This window comes from Dermacentor andersoni, chromosome 3 (genome assembly GCF_023375885.2).
Source record: "Dermacentor andersoni chromosome 3, qqDerAnde1_hic_scaffold, whole genome shotgun sequence".
Lineage (NCBI taxonomy): Eukaryota > Metazoa > Arthropoda > Arachnida > Ixodida > Ixodidae > Dermacentor > Dermacentor andersoni.
Genome location: NC_092816.1, coordinates 33457857 through 33478846, shown reverse-complemented (window position 1 = coordinate 33478846; position 20990 = coordinate 33457857). Strand labels below are relative to the sequence as shown.

At 49.3% G+C, this 20990-nt stretch overlaps 1 protein-coding gene across 1 annotated transcript in view; it reads right to left on the bottom strand.

The window, feature by feature from the left end:
• LOC129381746 (uncharacterized) overlaps positions 1-20990 on the bottom strand; it is a 335073-nt gene that overhangs the window by 70875 nt on the left and 243208 nt on the right. The window contains exon 4 of the mRNA XM_055064848.1: positions 3895-4003. Within this exon, the coding sequence (XP_054920823.1) occupies positions 3936-4003 (68 nt within the window). The 3' untranslated portion in view covers positions 3895-3935. The remainder of the gene's footprint in view (positions 1-3894; positions 4004-20990) is intronic.

The following is a 20990-nucleotide window of genomic DNA, read 5'->3' as shown; positions in this document are numbered from 1 at the left end:
TTTCCATAAAAGAACCGTCAGCAAACGCGTCGGGCTTCTCTCTCTGCGCCTCTCGGAGGCGCAATTATTATTCGGTTCATGGCTAAAAGAGAAAGAGTGGAAAAGAGAGGAATAAGAGCGCCGGCAGGTAAGGCAAGAAAGAAGACGAAGGAGCGGGCAAACCAACAAAAAAGGAAGTGCGCGCTAGGAGGAGGAGATGAATAAACTGCTCGTCAGGAGACTCGGAACAAAAGACTGTTCGAGAGAGGAGCGTCGAAGGTGCAGAGAGCAAAACATGCAGGCGTCGTTGCATTAAGAGCGCTCCTCCCCCTTTGGCTAAAGCGGAGGAGCATCACGGCCGCCACCACTACTGCTCTGCCTCGGAAGAGGTAAAAAAAAGAATAATAATAATCATAAACCGGCGGCGTTTTGCATAGTGAGCGCGGGCTCACAGAGGCCGGAGGCGATCCTTTTAATTCGTGCACCTTCTATACACCACCTTGCCGGGCTTCTTCTCCGTATTAGTCGCACGCGCGCTTCGTGTGAGAATGGCCGCAACGAATGCGCATGCCGACATAACTAAGGAGATAGATAGTGCACGGACTGCCTGCACAATTGAACGGCGCGAGCAGCGAATAAATCGAAACTATGCTTTACTATGCCTAATTCTTTGTTTTACTTGTTTGTTTATTTATTTATTTGTTAATTTATTATTTCTCTCTTCTTCTTCTTCTTTTCGGCCGGCTGTTTCGGCTGTCATTGTTGAATAGTCCTTGCGGTATTTTGCTGCGCTCAGGAACGGCTCTATTTAGTTTACGTGGGGGTTCGAAATCTGAGAGAGAGATTTCACCCGAATTGCATCAACGGCGGGATATGACGCTACAAATGTACGACGGCTCTACCGTTTGCACACGGTCCTCGCAAACTGTGAGCTGCTCCGCGCCAGACCCGCAACTGGAAAGGCTTATATATATATATATATATATATATATATATATATATATAGGTGCACGGGAGTTCCCCGTGCACCTGGCACTCAAAGCCCTTGTTTTGACTAATCGGCCACGGTACCTTAACGTGCCTTAATGTCCGACACGTTATGCGGCGGCATGTGTTAAATTGTGGCGTTGCGCTGGAGTTCACGGTACTTTAGCACGCACGCCATTAATTTGAGCACATTCGCTAACGATGACGTTAGCGAATGTTAGCGAATGAAATGTATAGTTAAGCATAACTGGGACATACACAGGTTGAAGGAGGGAATGTGCCAGCAATTGCTTCCGGTTACTCCATCGAACTTGCAAATGTGCGTGGGAACCTCATGGCTGATTTGCGTATAGGGAGCCACGAACACGCATGACGCTCTGGCCGAGGAGGCGTGCAGCATCCGTACCTCGAACCATGCATCATTTGTGTGGAGCTTCTGGAAGCAGCAACACTTCCGTGCGACGGACACATTGGGTGCGTCAGCCCCGTGGAAATGCGTGTTATTTAAGCAAGAAGCGAGCACGACACGAGAGCGGTTTCTCGGAGCTACGGTAAAAAACAAGTGCGCCGCAAGGGGCAAAGGAGCTCGATGGGGCGTAACCCCGGGAGGAAGCAAATGGGGAGGTACGGAAAGCGAGCCGCCCGGCTGTGACCAAAATGACGCAAGCGTGCGTGCAACGCTATAGCGACTTACGTGTGTGTGTGTGTTAGAGGTCGGGCTTTGGGTGTCGCGTGACCAGCCCGCATTTGGGAAAAAAGAAGCAGCCCCGGTAAATGCGGCGCCGGGGCAACGAAAAGTGGATACACAGCGCCGCGGGAGGGCTTGCAGAGATACAGACAAGAACGCACACACAAACTCACACACGCAGACGCACACTCCGCGCGGTGAACGCGAAAGGACATGAAAACGCGTCGTCGATGATATAACCCCTCCCCGCTCTTATTGCTTTTTTTTTTTTTTTTACTCAGCGGTTTTACTGTGCATTCTCCGATATAACCACCGGCCATTAGAGCAAATTGTCGTCGGCTACGTGTCGGCGCCCACCCAAAACGACTCCACACGGTCAAGGAAGAGCAACAGCTAGTTGATGTTCGTGTCACTTTGTGTTGCTGCTTTCTTTTTTTTTTTTTCGCTACTGAGGTCATCTCTTTCGTAGCCAAAGGAAACCAGGCGCACAGAAAACTGCCTACATACAATCGCGCGAAGCGCTGCCACAAAAGGGAGCCGAAAATCGCTTCGAGTTGCGAAAACGCGTCGGTCGCTCGGCGGCGCCCCTTTCCGCCTGTGTGCCGCATCGCCAACGTTATAAGCGCACAAATTTCGCGGGAAAGTAAGCCCGTGGCACTTTTTTATTATTATTCTGTTTTCTTTCGTGCACTTACGGGCGTGCGGCCCTTTTCGGGGGAAGCTTATTCCACGCCAAAGGGAGGGGGGTTGACGAGAGCGAGTTTACATTTACACGAGTGGGCACTCAACACCGGGAGTGTTGTTGTTGCGTGTGAATCAAGCGGCGGATGCACAATGCGCGGTGCCGAAGATGCCGCGTGTTTGACGACAATGACGCGGACGGTGAGTGACCTAGCCGCGGCGGTGGCGGGGCCCCGCTGCGAGAAATAGCGAAAACTTGACTCGGCGTTGGACTGAAAGCGAACGGGGCTGCCGACTCGAGAGCGTGTCTGCATGCGACGCTTCTGTGCGGTGAAAGAACGCAGCGCGCGGCGGTTTCCTTTCTTCGATCACGCATCTATAGTCATTGAACTTCGACTCCACATACACGAACGTTTGCCCTTGAAAAGCGAAGACGCGGAAAGGTTCTTGCGTTTGTCATGCGCGGAGGCCAACGAACTGTGAAGCCCTGGGCGTATACCGAAAGAATCGGAGATATCGAGACAGAGAACTTCATTTTTGTTTTTTTTATACTGACGTGCGTAGGCGTTCGCAGGTAAAGCTGGGTATACGCCTCTGGCGGTCTGCAGGTCTAGCCTCGTCGCTCGTAACCATAACCGATATGGTCCTAAGTGACACCTGAGGAGGGGTACCATGCCTCGATTCCGCGTCCATCTACAATACGGTGATAGACTTTGCGTCACCGCCACACCATCGGTCAAAATTATGCAACCAGAGAGAGAAAGAGAAGGGAAGAAGGAAAGGCAGGAAGGTTAACCAGACTGAGTCCACTTTGCTAACCTACACGTGGGGAGGGGAATGGGGAGTGAAAGAGAGAGAGAGAGAAAACATGAGTCTGTACCGCACGTTCACATGCACCAAGTTAGGTGCAGGATGTCTATAGTCGGGCACTCAACTCAGTTGCTTTCAGGTAGTGAAGAAGCGCTCGAACTGCTCTCTGGGATAGTGAACTGTGAGGCCAGGCTCCCAAGGTATTTGCTTCTGTAAATGGCCTGTCGTCCAGTCTACTCAAGGCACACTGGAGAGTCTGACGTTGGTTATCAAAGCGAGAACAGTGGCACAGAAGATGACTGATCATTGGCCTCTTCACACTTGCACTTAGCGCACAATACGCAAGCAGGTTACTGTGTACCCTGGTATGCTGTTTCATTGTGTTCGTTTTGTTTTCTTTTATGCGTATCAAACGAAATTTTATCCCTCCTCCCCTTTTTTTTCTAAGGTCATTGCAGAAGAGACGCCATGGTAACCTAGGGTCTCAGAAGATGTCATTCATACATTTAATATGAGTTGAAAATACTATGAAGCGTAGACGCAATCGACCTGTGTGTACGCGTTTTTTTTTTTATCACTCATGTTTGCAACATAAAGCGTCCGTTGTGAAACATTTGGAGACGCTGACTCGCTTCGGTAGCTTGTTGCGACCAGCGTGAAAGACCCTAAGAAGTGAGAGGATGACCGTGTCGTGCAGGGTCGTTTGTACTTTGTACGCTGCTCGCAGTGTGTAGCCTAACGTTACTTACCTCGGCTGGTGGTCAGGGTGTCACATGGTGATTTCCGGTTATCACGCATTTTCTAAGAGCAGAGGTATTGCTGAAAGGTCGCCCAGTCCTCGCGGAGGATCAATGCGCCCTGAAATAGAGAGCGAGAGAGATTAACCGAAAGTTCAGGCAAACATCGTGCACTAAATTCAACAGAGACAGTTGTATACGTCTGATAGCATATTGCTCACTTCCTGATGAGGAATAACATCTTGCTCGTACTATAATGGATGTTGTCTGTTACATTTAGATACGATGCGCGATCGAAGCCCGCCCCTCTAAACGGCTCGTCAGTAATAAAGTAGATTACGCACAATTAACTAAAAGACAAATAAAAGAAAGGTGGAGCAACTTAAAGGGAAACGAAAAAATAAACATAGGCTTAAGTATATACGCGAAATTTGGCGGTCAATTGCAGTTAGCGAAAATATTCATATTGTTTGCTGTGAAAACATATATACACTTTAAAGAGCAATGTGAAAACAAGGAGCAAGCTGGCAACTGCGCCCGGAAGAGACACAGTACCTGCCTACTCTTCCAAGAGGAGGAGATAGAAACATAGAAATGGAAGATAGGAATAAGGGAATTGCACATTATCGAAAAGGCCATCGACCTGTGAAACATCCACAATGCACTGTGCTTTGGCGTTGCATCAGTACTATCGCGGGGCTCCGGAGCTCACAAGGCCAGACCCTGAGCGCTTGAAGCCGCGACGTCACATGCGTGAATCCGCATCAGAGCGATGCATGTATGCCAGCAAGAAGAAGTCAACAGCTTTTGCTGAGCGTTAAAGCAGGAAGTTGCAGAGGCACAGCTGTCGGTTATAGTTAAATAAACGTACAGAACATCGCCAACAAACTTTACTCGCGTGAGCTTTCTTGCCAGAGGATATTAATAATTGAGGGCAAGTTCTCAAATGCTGCTCCCCTAATAGTATTGTTCGAAGTGGAAAATGGCCAAAACGCAACGAAGTGTCAATGTGTTTGCATGCTCTTTTTGTGTATAGTACGTGTCGCCGCCCTCTATATGTTTAAAAACAAGAAGCTTTAAGCGTTGCGGCATATACTAGCACCTGAGACACGACGCGTGTTCCATAGTTTTCCCGTTGCACCATCAAGCGGTGGTGTTTACCCGACGGAAATGTCGTCCTCCGCTCTGTTCACGACTTAACCTGCACACGGTCGCTTTACCCTACAGCCTGTACTACACTGCGAGCGGTAAGAACGCTTCTTAGGTAGCCGTATAATTTAATTCCGCACATACAACGGTAAACTACGCAGGTTAAGGCTGCCTCCGAGACGGTTCAGTGACAATTAACCTTTGATGTCCAAAGTTTCATGTTCGATACGTCTTAAGATACAGCACCTGACTTTGCAATTATGGCGCCGATATTTCCTACACTCCATGGTCGCTCCATCTATAAACTTCCGATTCTCTCGCCGTGCTCGGAAAGTAATTGTTTCCTTTTTTTTCTCTCTTCCTTTTTCTCTCAAGACGCATGTCGAAATACGGAACAATGCACTCGCATCATTTTGTCAATACTGGCCAACCGAGCCTCGCAGGCTTTGCAAAAAGAAAGAAAAAAAAAAAGCTGAGCGTATAGATGTTCCCCAAGAACACATGTGCCGACAAGCAAGACACCCTCGGCCGCAGCAGCATCGCTTAGCCCAAAACGGGCCGCTACAGAAAGAAAGCCTCTCTTCGCGACAAGCGAATGCTCGATTCTCTCCAGTCTCGATACAAGGTTGCGGGAAATCCCGCCAGCCGCCATTCTCCGCAACGTCTGCGACCTACAGACTTCTCTAACTCGCGCGCACACAGACACACGAAGGAGTCTCGTTTGCTTTCGTCGTTCCGCGTAACATTCACGCGTCTCTCTTCCTTTGACATTCTATTTTATTTCTCGGATCTTCACGGCTCCGATGGCAGGCGGCAAACGCACGCCACCTACACACACACGCCACGAACACACACACGCGCACGTACAGACGCACGCACGCACACACACGCACCCGCGCAGGGCGGGCAAAGGTCGCGAAAAGGGTAAAGAGCACATCTGCTCGCGCCGTGGCCCGCGTGCGGCGTGCAGGCCGCCCAAAAAGAAGCGAAAGGCGCACAAAAGCACAGAGAGCACCCGCGAACGGGCCGCGCCCGCCGTTGCGGCAAAGAAAAAAGTGCTTTGACCCCAGGATTTCCAACCGCGACGGCAAGGGAAAGCCAGAAGCGCCTCCTGCGTCCTGTTTTACGTAACCGCCACTTCTCGCGCAGCCTGCGTTTGGAGACAAGGCGGCGAGGGAGGGAAGCGATTGTGCGGTGCAGAAAATAAAGGGTGGGACGGAAGGCAGTACGATAGGGAAGCAAAATACAGAAAGACGATTTAGGTTGGAGGCAGGGAGGGAAAGGAAAACGCGACAGTGACGCAACTGGTGAGGAAACGGGGGAAAAAATGATGTGACATTGATCGGCCCTAAACAGAGATGCTCAAAATTATGCTTTCGGTGCTGGTGCCCGTAGAGGAGACAATCTTTGTGCGCTTGTGTTCGTGTGTGTATCGCGTTTTCTGAAATTTTCTTCTTTCTCTTTCTTTTTTTTTCTTTTTTTTGCGTAACGAATGTGGGATTTTGGGATAGCCGACTCTGACGTAGCCTACCTTCCCATGCTTCCACGTCTAATTAAATAAAAAATCCATATGGCAGTTTTGCGAATTTGAAGCACAGTTTGCAGTAACTGTATTTTTTTAACAAGAAACTTTATGGTTACTACAAACTATGCTTTTAACAAGAAACTTTATGCCCGACCTCTCGGCATTTCGTATCATTAAACTTCTCTCTCTCTCTCTCTCTTTACGCGTTTTTGTGTCCGTTACGATGTTGAGTGCGACCTTCTCCGTATGCTTACGAGAACTCAGTAAAGTAGGGTCGAGCCGGCTATAGTCGGGCAGAAAGTCCAGTGGTGGCGTTCGCGTAGGCCTAAAGGCGAGCAGGTCAGGTTGTGCGAGCATCGACGCGAGTTCGGTCAGTCCGCTTTCAAGCGGTGGGTTGACTTGCCCAACCCGCTCGGCAAGGGACATGTAAATGCTGCCGGGTCAGGCTGGGTCGACTCGACTTCTGACTCGACCCGCTCCTGTCGAGTTCACGTAAAGGAAGCTTGCGTGAAACCAGCTGGAGTCAAGGCCTTCTTTAGAGGCAAATATTCTTCGAGAGTGCCTTCGTACGTCGTATAGACTCGGAAAGAAATTGCTGTATTGACGATGACCGCCTATTAAAAACTGGAGACGTTTTCCTGGCTTGATACTCCAGGTGAATGCGATGATAAAGAGAACAAAAAGAATGTAAGTGTGTTCGAAAGTGAGAATGATGTCATTAATTGCGAAAACGAATTACTCTTTCTAGTTGCACCCTTGTCACGTACAAATGGTAATTACACTATGTCTTCTTTTTATCTTTCTAACCTCGCCCTACTCCGTCCCCCAGTGCAGGATAGCAAACTGAATTTTCTGGCCTCCATGTTATTTCTCGTTTCTTTCATATCCCCCTTTCTCTCTTTTTATGCGCCTTGTCAACAAGTTTAGCGTAGAATTACTAAACACCCCTCGACGCTTTCAGATATTTCCCATCGCTTAGTCTGAGTCAGAAAGCTTTTACTAAACGATGGCTCACATAACAGCTCCTCCAACAGCAGAAAGAAATACTACTTCCTGTACGCGCATGAGCATCGTAGCGACTTTGTGCGCTATAGGTACACAGGCTCCGCAAGAAACACACAGAAAAACACACGCACGCGCACACATGACACACATAAACGCAACACATGCACGAAGCGCTTAGCTGGCACCCAACAATATGCCCTCTAAACAAACCAAACGTAGGCATGGGAAAGGCGTTTTCTAGAGTAAGCAACTAAAAGCACGCAAAATAGAAATTCGCAAGTCTCAAGCAACAAGCAGGGAAGTTGGCAGTGGGGTCAGTCTCGTGCGGCATATAGATGGTCCCTTTTTTGTCCCCACGCGGAGCCCTTCATTCGCTCCGAGCTTTTATTTCATCTCGAATTTTTTATAACAACCCCACCCTTTTTTATACTCACCTCAATCCGCGCCATACACACACGTACAGATGGATTGCCTTGTGTTCGTACGGCGCCAAACAAAGAACGGGAAGGCGCTTTCGTTGCATAAAAAATAATGCCGAGTGCGGGCAGCTCGAGTCAAATGAAAAAAAATAAAGGGGGGGGGGGATATGCTTTGGGAGCCGAAAGGGGTGAATGAGTTTTGCGAAACACCAATCTATAAATACCTGAAAGAAAATGAAAAAGCAAATATAGCCTGCAGCTCTCACTCTACTGAATGCGCTGCTTCCCTCCATCATTATTATTTTTTTCATTCTTGCCCTTCCACCGATGCGTCAACACACAAGCGAAGGATTGAAAAATAAAATGGCATAGGCAAAAAAAAATGTTGAGAGGTAGTTAGGGTAGGCAGCCCAATAGGCACAGAACGAAAGTAGTAAAGCAGCGAGCGAAGCGAAATATATACGTAGAAAAAGAAAGAAAAAAGAAAAACTCTCGTCGTTAAAAAAAATGAGGGGGCTGAAAAAATAGAGGAGGTGCGGAGTACGGAGATTCGTGGCCCAACCCTTCCGTTCCCAAAGCCCAGGGAAAAAGGGCTGCGTTTAGTGGGGAGGCGAGAGGGACGCCTCGGGAAAGCCCCGGTCTTCGAAAAGTACAGGGAGGAAGAAGACATGGCGCCGTGTAGAGGAAGGCGTACACAGGGTCTGAAGCGGGCCCAACAAAACATTCTCTCGCGTCGCTGCCTTCGTAGTAGTGGTGTGCAGCTTCAGAGAAGCGCCGTACTCTCAGAAGGGAACAACACAAATAGAAATGACAGGTGCAGTAGTTGGTGTGTTTACTTGAAAGTGTGCGAAGACGTGGAGCACAGCGTTATAAAAAAAGAAAAGAAAAAAATGAGCTGGTGCTGCGTGTATTTTGTTGTGAGAATAACATTAGATTATTTCTTAACTCGAGTGAACTCTGTCACTGGGGTAAGGGACGAGAATGCCTTGCATCTGTGCCATTTCCATCTATGTCTTTGTGTCACCGTGGGTACGTACGGTCGTGGGAATCTCAAGAAGGCACCGGCAGGTTGGCTTCTACTTCACGACCCCCCCCCCCCCCCCCCCTGTTTTATGTATATATTGAATGACGAACCACAATGATGACCAACACATCATAGTAAACAATCTTCCATGCGCACAGTGTGAGAGCGAGGAGTGGGAGACGACGGGATAGGAAAATTATATTTGCCCACTAAGGATTACTGTGCGCAATTTCTTTAAAAACCCAGAAATGTGCGCGTATGCCGAATACGCAGGACATTTCATGTACTCAACAGCAGCGGTTTTCTTCACCAACTTTCTCTCAAGACAATCACAGAAGCACGCAACTTTTGCCACCAGCACCGACCACACTGAGTCACTGACATAATCAGCACGAAGTGTTTGATTAAACAACGACAGATGAAATCCCTGTGATGCGCAGTCACGGTAACTCGAGCTCTGCTAGTTTGTGGCACGAGGCTCTCTCCTTGCGCGTACATACACCAGACAAGATAAATGGAAAATGGCAAGGCGAGCGTTTTCCAGTAGTTAAGCGCATACTCGGATAGACAGTCTCTACACTGTACAAGGTGATCTAACGATATTCAAAAATTAATGGAGGGCTTCACGTGAACCGAACAATTTTTGTCACCTCGAGTCGCGATTAGCAGTCGTCAGTTTGTGCTTTTTTCATATGTCTTAATTTCTAAGCAGAATAATAAGTTACCAAGTAAAGCACTAAGAAATTACTAACTGGTACCCGCCGTGGTTGCTTAGCGGTTATGGTGGTGGGCTGCTGAGCACGAGGTCGCGGAATCGAATTCCGGCCACGGCGGCCGCATTTCGATGGGGGCGAAATGCGAAGACACCCGTTTACTTAGATTTAGGTGCACGTTAAAAAACCCCAGGTGGTCCAAATTTCCGGAGTCCCCCACTACGGCGTGCCTCATAATCAGATCGTGTTTTTGACCATCATTCTTTTTAAATTACTAACTGCCCTTTTGAAAGAGAAGAAAGGGAACCGAGGGGCCCGATTTTTATTGATCATATCATAAGAAGCCAACAAACAAAGGTACCAAGGACAACATAGTGGAAATTACTTGTACTTACTAATTGAGTTAAAGTAATGATAAATTAATGGAAATGAAAGTGGTGAAAGAACAACTGGCCGCCGTTGGGATACGAACCCGCGTCTTCGCATTACGCGTGCGATGCTCTGACGAATTGAGCTGCCACAACATGAATACCCCAACATGTGGACGGGAAGACGGTGCCGCGGTAGCTTATGATATAACTGGTCTTTTGTCATTTCGAAAGCTGCAAGAGCCGGTGTAAATCACGATAATCTGCACGGCCACCATCATATTCTCCTTCTCTCTCTCTCTATCTTATTCTTTTTCTTACTTTCTCGGGCAAGCCAACTTCAGCAAAATTCTATATTCAGACCATCAATGCAATGTACACCAAGCAAACGGATGAGTCGCCTGAGTTTTTCTTCTCTCTCTCTCTCTCTCTCTCTCCAAGAACCTTGCAGCACCTAGTTCCTGAAAGAAGTTACCAGAAAGGAAAATGATGTACCTCTCCCTGTCTCTTTTGACAATAACGTAGTGAAGCGCAGACAGATATCAGTGAAGTCCATGCTGTTCTTTTTAGCTTCCCGTCAAAACAACCAGACTGATTGTTAGCATAGGCCGAGGATGATTAACCCTAAGCGGAGAATAGCCCGCGTACCAATGCGCGCATCGAAGCCTGTCTTATGGCGACGGCGTTCTGGCCTCCTTGCTGCCGACGTCACCGCTGCCACATGACCTCGCGCCCCTTTTCCGACATTTTTTTTTATCCCTTATACTTTTTTAGTCTCCACCTTTGTCGCAGTTTTTTTTTTTTTTTTTTTTTGCGCTCCTCAAAGCACGAAGGCAACAGAAGCCGCTTCTTGTCGCAGCAACGATCCGTTGGAGTTCGTTGGAAGCGTCTTGAACACTGTGTGAGGTGTATGTTAGGACTAAGAGAAGGAAGAAGAGGGAGCGTTACTTCCTCGAGAACACTTCTTATACGCGTACGGTGAAGGAGTTAGATGGCGAGTGGATGGAGGGGAAGGGGTAGGGCGGTGTAGCGTGGCCAACCGCTTAGGGGCTGAATGTTCGAAGACGAGGGCGCTGCGCGGGTCTTTCAAGAAGAGCGACGGGCCGTTGCTATATAGCGTTAAAAAAAAAAAAAGAAAACGCAAATGAAGCGATTCGACTATATCTTCGGGCGCGTAACCGTTCGCAATGGCGGAAGCACTGTTGGTCTTGTTATTGGAGAAACTTGGTTATATATGGTGTTATAGGATAGCGGATAGCTCCAGATTGAGGTGCGATGCTTCGGGAATTTTCGTCGTTCGTCTGCGAGGGAGAGAGAGAGAAGTTGCGAGAAAGGCTGTTAAGCATTCCTAATCAGAAGAGGCGTTGTGTCGATTCCCCTGTGCACAATGGAGTTGGGGAAGAAAAGGGTAAAATAAAAGGACCGAAAGTAGGGTTGATGAACACGCGCAGGCGCTGGAACAGCGTCCCGCCTTTGGAGTAGCGCGCAGATCTAGTAGCCAAGAGCTTAACTAGAGGATGGAGACATGAAGTGATCCAAAACGGCCGAACAAGGAAAGCCTCAACTTGGAGCTAGCAACCGCTTCGACGAGAAACTTCTTTTCGTCACGGCAACAAATGCTTTTTTTTTTTTGTAGCGTTTATGTAGCTCATTCCTCCGTGTACCCTCGATAGGTATGGAGGGTTGTAGAAGGTATATCGGCATGTGTATTGACCTGTCGGCTGACGAACGGTGAGGCTGCGGTTACAATATTTTCTTAATGGACAGTAGTTGGTCGCATAGTCGCATTTAACGCCTTGGAGAGAGTGGATTTCTCAGAAAGTAGAATCTGGGACGTTGGCAGAATAAATGAGCGATAATTTCTTAGCAGCCGCATACACACTGCGCATGCCATCCTGAGCCATTCCGATTAGAAATGAATGAAAGTAAATAGCAGGCAGAGGCAAGAACGGGGAACCAGATGCCAGGATCGTTGTAGTATGATGTGTTCGAACTCGTTGTAAACAAAAACCCGTGGTTTCTAGCTATTGGGATACAGCTGTTACGGAGTTCATTTCATGCAGAGAAATTCCATGCCATCTCCGACGACCGCTCAAGCCGATTTGGGATGTTCCGCTCATGCCTCCAGTTCATGCTGTAGGGACCCAATGAGGCGATGAAACATGGTCAGGAGCATGTAAATATGCGGATCAACGCCATCTTGTAAAAGACTAAATATTTTTTTCTGAAGTGAGAAACGCGATGCATGTGCAATGTTATCTTTAACACTAGAAACAAAAGGCCGTAAGGAGGAGGAAGGGGAATATACGTTTATTTTCGAAACAGTATCCTGGAGTAAGCCTCGGAGAGGTCTCCTCATTCCTGGAACCCTCTGGCCTTCGCTGCCTCCTTGGCCCTGGCGATGAGGCGTCGTTGTTGTTCCAGGTCCTCGGAGACGAGCTTGGCTTCCTATGTTCCGATGAGGTCTTCACTTTCTTGTCTGGCGTTACAGTCCTTCGGTGAAGGCGGTGCGTCTGTGTCTAGATGCCATGGACACTCGAGGATCAGGTGCGCCAAGGCGTCCAGTACGCCGCACATTGGGCAGTGGTATCCTTGTAGCGTTGGGTAGAGTCTGTGCGTGAGTATTCCGCGGGCGTAAGTGTTACTTTGTAGTCTCCTGACCGTAAACTTAAAAGATAAGTCATGCCTGGTGCCTCTTTATTCGTGAGGTGAAGCAGATACAGAGGCCGTGAATTATGCCGACCGCGGCGCATCAAATTCTTTCTTCTTGGACGCTCGCTCTTCCTATAGGTTTTTCAGTTGCATTCCTTACGAGCGATTGTGCTCTCGTAAGTCTGTCAAGGTTACCAGCATCTCGACCTATTAAGAACCTAGAAACTTGCGGCTTCGCTAAACCTGTCCCACGAGGATACCAAGCACCTCGAGATTACAGTGCAGTGTAGGCGAAAAACTGACACGTACAAGCATATGCTCTTAGCCATAGCGTCATTATGAATGGCTGATCGAACTCCGCTCTTCCGAAACCCTCGACTTGGTGGTTCGTGCGTAAGCGTTTGTAAACGCGTCGGTCTGCACTATCGACAAAAAATAAAGACGCGAGAGCTTAAAGCAGCTAGCAGGAGCACACCTTTGCATGGCATCTGGCCACCTTGGCCGCATCGACCTAAGGCAAAAGAATGACGGGCGAGGAGAAAATAAAGCGCGAAACAAGAGGTAGGGGAAAGAAAGACACGCGTCGGCGGCGCGAGCAAGAGCACTCCACCGCGGGGCCGCGACGGCTGCAGTCCGATGGCGCGCCTCGACAGAGCCGACAAGTGAGATGTCTTCTTCTCCTCGTTTGACGTGGACGCGCCCACGCCCAAATAAACCCGCAACGACAAGGCAAGCGGTCCAAGCCAGAAGAAGAAGTAGGAAAGAATGCGACAAGAGAGAAAGAAAAAAAAAAAACGAGATGCAGACACGAAGACGAGGAGGCCTCCTCTTCGTCTTGCAAGAAGCCGGAAGACAACGCGTCTCCCTCGCTGCGCCTCCAGTCGAGCACAGTCGAAGTCGCAGCAGAGGACGACCGGCACCGCCTTCTTTTTCACGTAGTACGCGTGCAAGCGGGCTCCGAGAAAGGAGCTTACGCGCAGATCGAAAGTTTCGTCAGACAGCGCGGAGATCGAGCAAGCCTCGCTTACGCTCTTTGCCGCCTCCGCTAAAGCTACCAGCGCTGCGTATTTAACCGAGACGAGCTCGAACAGAGACGCCAAAAAGCGAGGCGGACGAAGCGCGCCTGTCTCCCTTCGCGCGAGCCGCGCGTCGTCGGCGATCATCGTTGAGCGCCAAATGAACTGCGCCGAGGCCGAAGGCCGTCGCTTCCTCTTTTCTCGAGGAAAGGAAAAAAAATAATAGAGAGAGAGACAGATGCGGCTTCTTGAATCGGAAATAACTTATATCCGCGCGTTGCTCGCATCCCACCACGTATACCCTCGCTCACGCGGGCGTTGGAAACCCGACAACGGATACGTGGCACGGCACCGGTAGAGGAATGAGAAAAACTCGGCGACTTCTTCTCTTTGTTCGTTCCCGTTCGACTCCATTCGGCGCGCCTGCCGTCAACTCTTCCACGAAAGGTGAACGAACATCGCCGCGGACAGCAGACCCTGCGTGATGTACGGGCATGCATATATATATATATATATATATATACGAAGCCGTTCGTCGGTTTGTCACCGGTCGTTGCATCCGATCTTCCGCGTAGCTGCTTCTATCGATTCTTCCTCGTTTGCGCCTTGGATCTGCTGTCCTGAAGCACCGATCACTATAGGTGGCGAAAGTTTAATACCCCGTCGACCGCGCCGCAGACAGGGAAGTGAAGCGCTACGCGTGCAGTATGGAGTATATCGTTCGGCATATCGGGCGGGTTGGGCGACCTTCAGCTTTAAGCGAGAGCGGTGTCGCACTTTATATCGTGACCGGAGAAAGCGGCGACGTTATAAGAACTTTGTCACTAAAGGGAGTAATCTGAAAGAAAAATAATCAAATACATTCGCTGTATCAGCCGACTTGTCTGTTGCGAGTAAGGATACAGCACTGTCGAAGGCACGAAAAAAATGCAGTCGGCTTCCCAATGTGTCCGTTTCCTTTTTTTTCTTCTTGGATTTATTCGCATGGATTCTGGGCTAATGTATTGCTTCTATACCAGTGATATTCCTTCAAGAGCTTCGTCAGTGGTCTGAAAGACGAACAGCTTATGTCACCTCTGGAATCGGCCGGCCTTTATTGGTGGCTGATAAGGGCCTTGATAAGAAAGGAGTAGAGCTGAGCAAAAAAAATCCTTGTATTATGACGGCCCTCATTAAAACAAAACATTTCAATCTGGTACAGCTTGTCTGTTACGTTTCAGTTTGTCGCACTGACGGCGGCGAACGTGACATTGCAAGTCCCTGAAATGAAATATTGGACGAGTAGCTTTCCCACTCTCTTTTTTTTCGTTGAAGGCTCACGAACGCATAAATTCTAACAGCGCGAGACAGGGAACAAGAGAGTAGGCGATCAACTAGCACCGCTAATCCAAATCAGTACGTTGCTGAAGAAGTGTCGCTAGTTCACGGAAGCGTTTGAGTGCCGCCATCTCGGACTGATAACACTGCCATTTACCATTTACCTGTACCAACTCGGTGCACGGCACTGCAATCGAATCATATTTCATGAAAACAGTATTGCAGAAGCGTTCGGTGTTTCATGGCGATGTTAATGTGACGTAACCGCGCACGAAAGTGAGCAATTGTTCGCGTAATAGTCCAAAAAAGAATGGCGAGGCCCGCGAGTCGAAAATAACGCGTGATCACTGGACGCTCTACACCGGACAGGCGTGGAAGCGACGAATCCTATACACTGCGCCGCCGTCGCGTCGATCGCATTCGTGACTGACGCGTGAGTATATACGTTCCCGACCTGGGGGGGGGGGGGGGGGGGGGGGGAGCTAGCTGCGCGTTTCGCGCGCTTCGTCATCGTCTCCGTTTTCGGCTGCTTAAGTATAGCAGAAAACGCAGAGCAAGAAAACCGGCGCGAAGCGGCGACGGCAGTGACATTGGCGCGCGCTTTTCCGGACCGGCGACTCGGGCGCGCATCCATCTGGCTTTGTCACTCGGAATTAGGAAGAGCGCGGTGGCGGCGGCGGCGGCGGCTCGCCCCTTTCGTTCGACACCGCCAGAGAGAGAGAGAGAGAGAGAAAAAAATAAGGATAGTAATAAGAACGGAGGAAACCGTCAAGCCCAGCCCACGCGTGACTTCGTCGTGGCGGTGGGGGCACACGCGAAACGCCACGCCTACGTAGAATCGCGAAAACGCGCCCGCGAACAGAACCACGAACAGCACCGGCGAGTTGTTCAACCGCTCGCGCGAGCGCCGGACAGGCTGGCAGACCGGTGCGAAAGACGTGTGCCCATATATATATATATATATATATATATATATATATATAAGGCATCTTTGAGCGAGCGCTTCTTGTACGTGTCCCTGCAACTCCATTTCTCGCCTTTGTTCTTCCTCCGTTCACTTCCTTCAATTTGTTCTCTCTATTAAATCGAGAGAGCCGCCTGGGCCAATTGCAGAAGCATTCTATGCGCGTAAAAGCTATCCGCGCTCAAAAATCATTTGCGCGAGTGACGGTTATAAGCTGGATTCCCACGATGTGGCTGGTAGCTAATAATCAGTCCGCATACGAGCGTTACCGTGGTTGTGCGGCGACGAATCGAGCCGTTAGAAGCTTATCTATGCTGCGTCCATACATGCATAATGCGACGTGATTCGGCGGCACCGAGCCTTCGTCATGCTCACCTGCAGACTGAATCAGTGCGTGTGAATCCAAGCTTAAGCTGACGCAGGGTAAGCTGTCGAGTGAATAAAGGAAATGAATGTATCTGGTACTCTAGTTGAGGTTAAGGAATAAAGGATTCACGTAATGTGTAGAGCAGGCGACCAGTGGTCTACTAGAGTAACGACTAGGGTACCAGGGGAGAGAGAGAGAGAGAGAGAGAGAGAGAGAGAGAGAGAGAGAGAGAGAGAGAGAGAGGAATATAAGGAAGGTAGGGATGGTAACCGGTCAAAAGTCTGGTTGGCTACCCTACGCTGGGGCAAGGGGACGAGATAGAAGGCGAAGAGAGAGAAGGGAGAGAAGGTATAGAGACGTGCATGGACAGTACTTGAGTTAAATGCTGAGGTGACAAGCGCAAGAGTAGACACGGGGCACAAAAGGGCGACCAGGGCAAGCGCTTGTCCATGTCGCCCTTTTGTGCCCCGTGTCTACTCTTGCGCTAGTCACTTCTGCATGGAGTACAAACTAGCCCGGTCTCACACCCTGCTTGAGTTAAAGCCGCTCACGCAAACCAGACGTTCTGAGAAAGCACAAAAGTGCCTTCACTGCCTTCTGAGTCGATGATCGGTGGGGACGGTGCTCTAGTACTGTCTGTTCACTCAAAGGACGATCATCTAATTTCCTCTATGCATTTTCTACCAGGGGGTAGAAAATGCAGTAAAATACGGCGCAGGATTAGATGCTGTGGCGAGATTGGGAAATCGGCAGACATAGAAGGGAGTTCGCCGACGTAGTACAATAGAAGTTTGCTGGGAGTGGCCTTCGTCCTACGGTGTAATGATGATGATGATGACAACAATCCTTCGCGCGACCGGTGCCATGAGTAACATGCTTCACTGGCAAACATGACTTCTCAGTCCTCTTTTCCCTAACGTGAACTATAGCGAAATATTGACTTAAGGAAGCACACGGATATTTCCGCATAACGCTGTCGCAGTATCCTGAGCACCGCACTTCTCTGCCGGGCACTGTTTCCTATACGCGCATACCGCGGCTTTCTACTAACCAACAAAGACAACCAGTGAAATGCAACTTATGGTTCTCTGGTCGCTATTGCACTGCATGCGCGACGGCTAGCGCTGCGTTCCTGAACATCGCTCTTCTTTTTTTTTTTCACGAGTTCTAATCTCAACCTATCTCGATCCGAAACATTCGTATGTCCAGTAGTCTCCACATTGCATGTCACGTATGGTTATTTGGGACCCTGTATGAAAATCCAGATGATTTCAAATGGTCAAATGGAACTCATCGATTGTTCAAAGCAAAACACTCCACACAGAGAACCCAAGGGAGCGAAACTGACGGCGGCTTCCGGTATATATACTATTGTGCCCTTCCTATCCCATGTATACGTGTGGCAGAACCGTGTACTTCCCTGTTCAGTGTCTAGCGTTACCCTTCCATAATACCATGACATCTACATCACCCAGACCTGCAGTCGACTTCTACTTACCGTGTGGAACTCTTCGGCATGAAAGTTGCGCGGAAATATATTTTATTATGATTTTTCTTTAAGTAGGAGATGGCCGTCGTGAATGATAAAAATCGCTGGTATGCGCTCATTGGTTTGCGAGGAAAAAAAAAAAAAAAGCATGAAAATGATGAATGCCCGACACAAACCTGAAACCCATATATTCTGGCTTGCCTGGTTGGTTGCGTGTTCCGGTGACATCGCGGTTAGCGGAACGCCGTCATTTACAGGTGTTTTCTTTCGGAGAAAATTAGCGGCACGGAGAAATGCGCGGCGCCCGAAGCAGCGCTGTAGGAAGCGACGCACGAAAACCTCCCCCCCCCCCCCAACAAACCCCCACCATCCCCCATCAGTCGTTACTTACACGTTCTCATTACCGGAGTGGCCAGGAAACGTCAGCAGCGGCAATTCAAAGCAACGCTTAGACAGCTGTTCCCCCTGGCGAAAAGAAAAAAAAAAGTAATAACCACGCGTAGCAGTCGTCAAAAGAGATGCCGCACGCAGTCACCGCCAAACGCTCATATATAGACGCCGAGACTCGCATGATTTCTTTCTGTTTCTCAGTAAATAAAAAAAGGAAGCCCTCTGTTAGGCTTGCCACCCCTCTCCTGCTTCTCGGCCCAATTTAGCTTTCCCAGCTCTCCCGACTTCGAAACTGGTGTAGTCACATGGTATCGCTAACGATCTCTGACGGCATCCGGGAACATTTTGACACCGATGACTACAGCTGCCAGGGTGATTCCGACGCTGTTTTCTAAAAAATTAGAATTTAATCCTGGAATTTAAAATCCCCAGAAATCGACATCATAAGTTGTTCGCATACAGTCAGGGCACTTACTGTGTTCACTTGTGTGGACGTACTAAACAATATACGGGACATATGCCAAAACGCCCGTATCTATACTGATCGGGCGGAGCTTTGTTGCCTGACAGCGAAGCCCTGTGCCGGCGACTCTAGAGCTAAACCGTGAGCTATGCCATATAGGTAGCACCTATCTTATTTTTAAGCAACAATTACTCGCGATACATGGATTGCAACGTAACAATTTGATGTTTGCTAAATAGTCTCCCTGTTAAGCATGTTGTCTCGTGCTCAACTTTCCTTGTCGCCACAGATAATTGGCTAGTATGTCCTTTAGAACGAAAATTTTAATCTTCATTGTAATAAATGTTCATGGAAGTACGCAGATTTACCACGAAGTGTTTGAATACCGGCAGTACGAGGTGTGAATTCGCCTAGTACTACGAGGTCTAGCAAATTTCAGTATCCTTGGGGGCAGAGAGGGAGGGGGGTGGAGGAGGTGCAGCGTGCTGTGTAAGACGCCCTACGTCTCCTCCGACCTACCTCACGTTTACGCGCCTATTCTATACGAATACAATCTGCATCACACCCAAGATCGCGTGCGCTCCGATTTTTACGAGCGACGAGACAAAAAGGAACCGACAACGGCACCTTGGACAGCTTCGCCCATCCGAAACGAAGCACACCAACATCACGCATGCGAGATGATGGTTCGGAGAAAACGAGACGCCCACGTACGGTGCTGCTCGCTTCCTATGCGAGGCAATGGAGATAGCAGGCGGGAGCTCCCGTGACGTCACAAGCGTTGTCACTTACGGTTCCGTTGCGAGAGGCGCCAGAAAACGTAGGCCGCCGCGGCGAGTCAAAGCGCCGGCGAGAAAAGACAGGCTTAAGGTGCACAAAGAGAACAAGAAAAAAAATCTATAGTTGTCAAGGGAGGAGTTGGCACGAGCCGGTGCTTTTGCTTTGCGCCACGCTCTGACTCATTTATTCTGAGCAGCACTGACGATACAGAGAGGCACGGAACGAAAACCGCGTGGACGGCAGCCCTTCGAGATGTCTGGGACCTTTTACGTATATGCCTTTTACGTACATGCCCGAGCAAAGTCAAGACATGTCTGAATAAGCGTGCAGTAGGTCACGGTATAGCATTGCAACCGTATAGTCGTCGGACCTGAGTGTAACTGTCGCTTTGTGGTGGTGGACAGCTCGAGACTATGCCTCGATTACCACCTATTTCTGGAGGCACCATTGCAGCTGTTGCAGGTGCTCAGATGCATCGAGAACAGGGATAACATAGAGCTATTATTTCTGCTGAACATTTCTTTGTAAATGAAACTCCGAGGCTGTTTCTCAAGGGAACGCAACAAACACGATCTCGTTTGTTTTTTGTGTACATCATGTTGACGATGAATGTGCTGATGATCTGTTCTCTATGTTCCCGTGATGCAGTCCCCCTTTTCTTCATCCTCAGTGCGTTGCACTTGAAGTGCGCTTGACCTTTCTATACATACGCTGTCTATACGAAATGCCACAGAGGCAGCTTCCGTCTTCTTGACACATATCACGACACCCGTAAATTGCGCATGAGCTGCAATACCGTTCTTCTACCGGCGCCATAATTGGGCGCCTCGCCGTGAACGAGGTCTTTCTTTCGAGCTCCATTCCACCTATTTGCACCTTTGTGGAGAACTGCATACAACTAATTATGCAACGTGCGTATGCAGAGCTCTACAAGCTTTTGCCATCGACGCCAACGTTCGGTGGCTTCCTCCGGCAGGCTGCTTTTGCAGACGACAGTTTGAATTTCATTGGGCGGCGCTCGCGCCGCCGCTACCGACCGATCCACGCTGGCCGTCCTTCGGATATTATCGCTCTTCCCGACAATGGTTGCATCGGTCAGGTTCAGGCATAAAGAACAATGGCGCCGGGAGGGCCTCGTTCTTCCTGCGTGTCCACCTACCTCACTCGGCGCTCCACCTCATTGCTCTCCTTTTAAGAACTCGACGGAGCGACAAACGTGGCGGCGGGCGTTGATTTGCACCGAGTGCGGCGGCAGAGAGAGAGAGAGAGAGACGAAGGCGCCAAAAAGAGAAAGAGAGAGCAGACGGCAAGCAGGCCGCTTTTGATTCGCGAATGCCGTCCGACGCGGCACCACGGAGACGGATGAAGAATGGCTTGTCAGGGTGAAATCGAATGCGCCCCGAGCAGTCCTTCGACTGCGCACTGTAGGAAAATGTCCGAGAAGTGAGGCTGGCATCTTTCTCAACT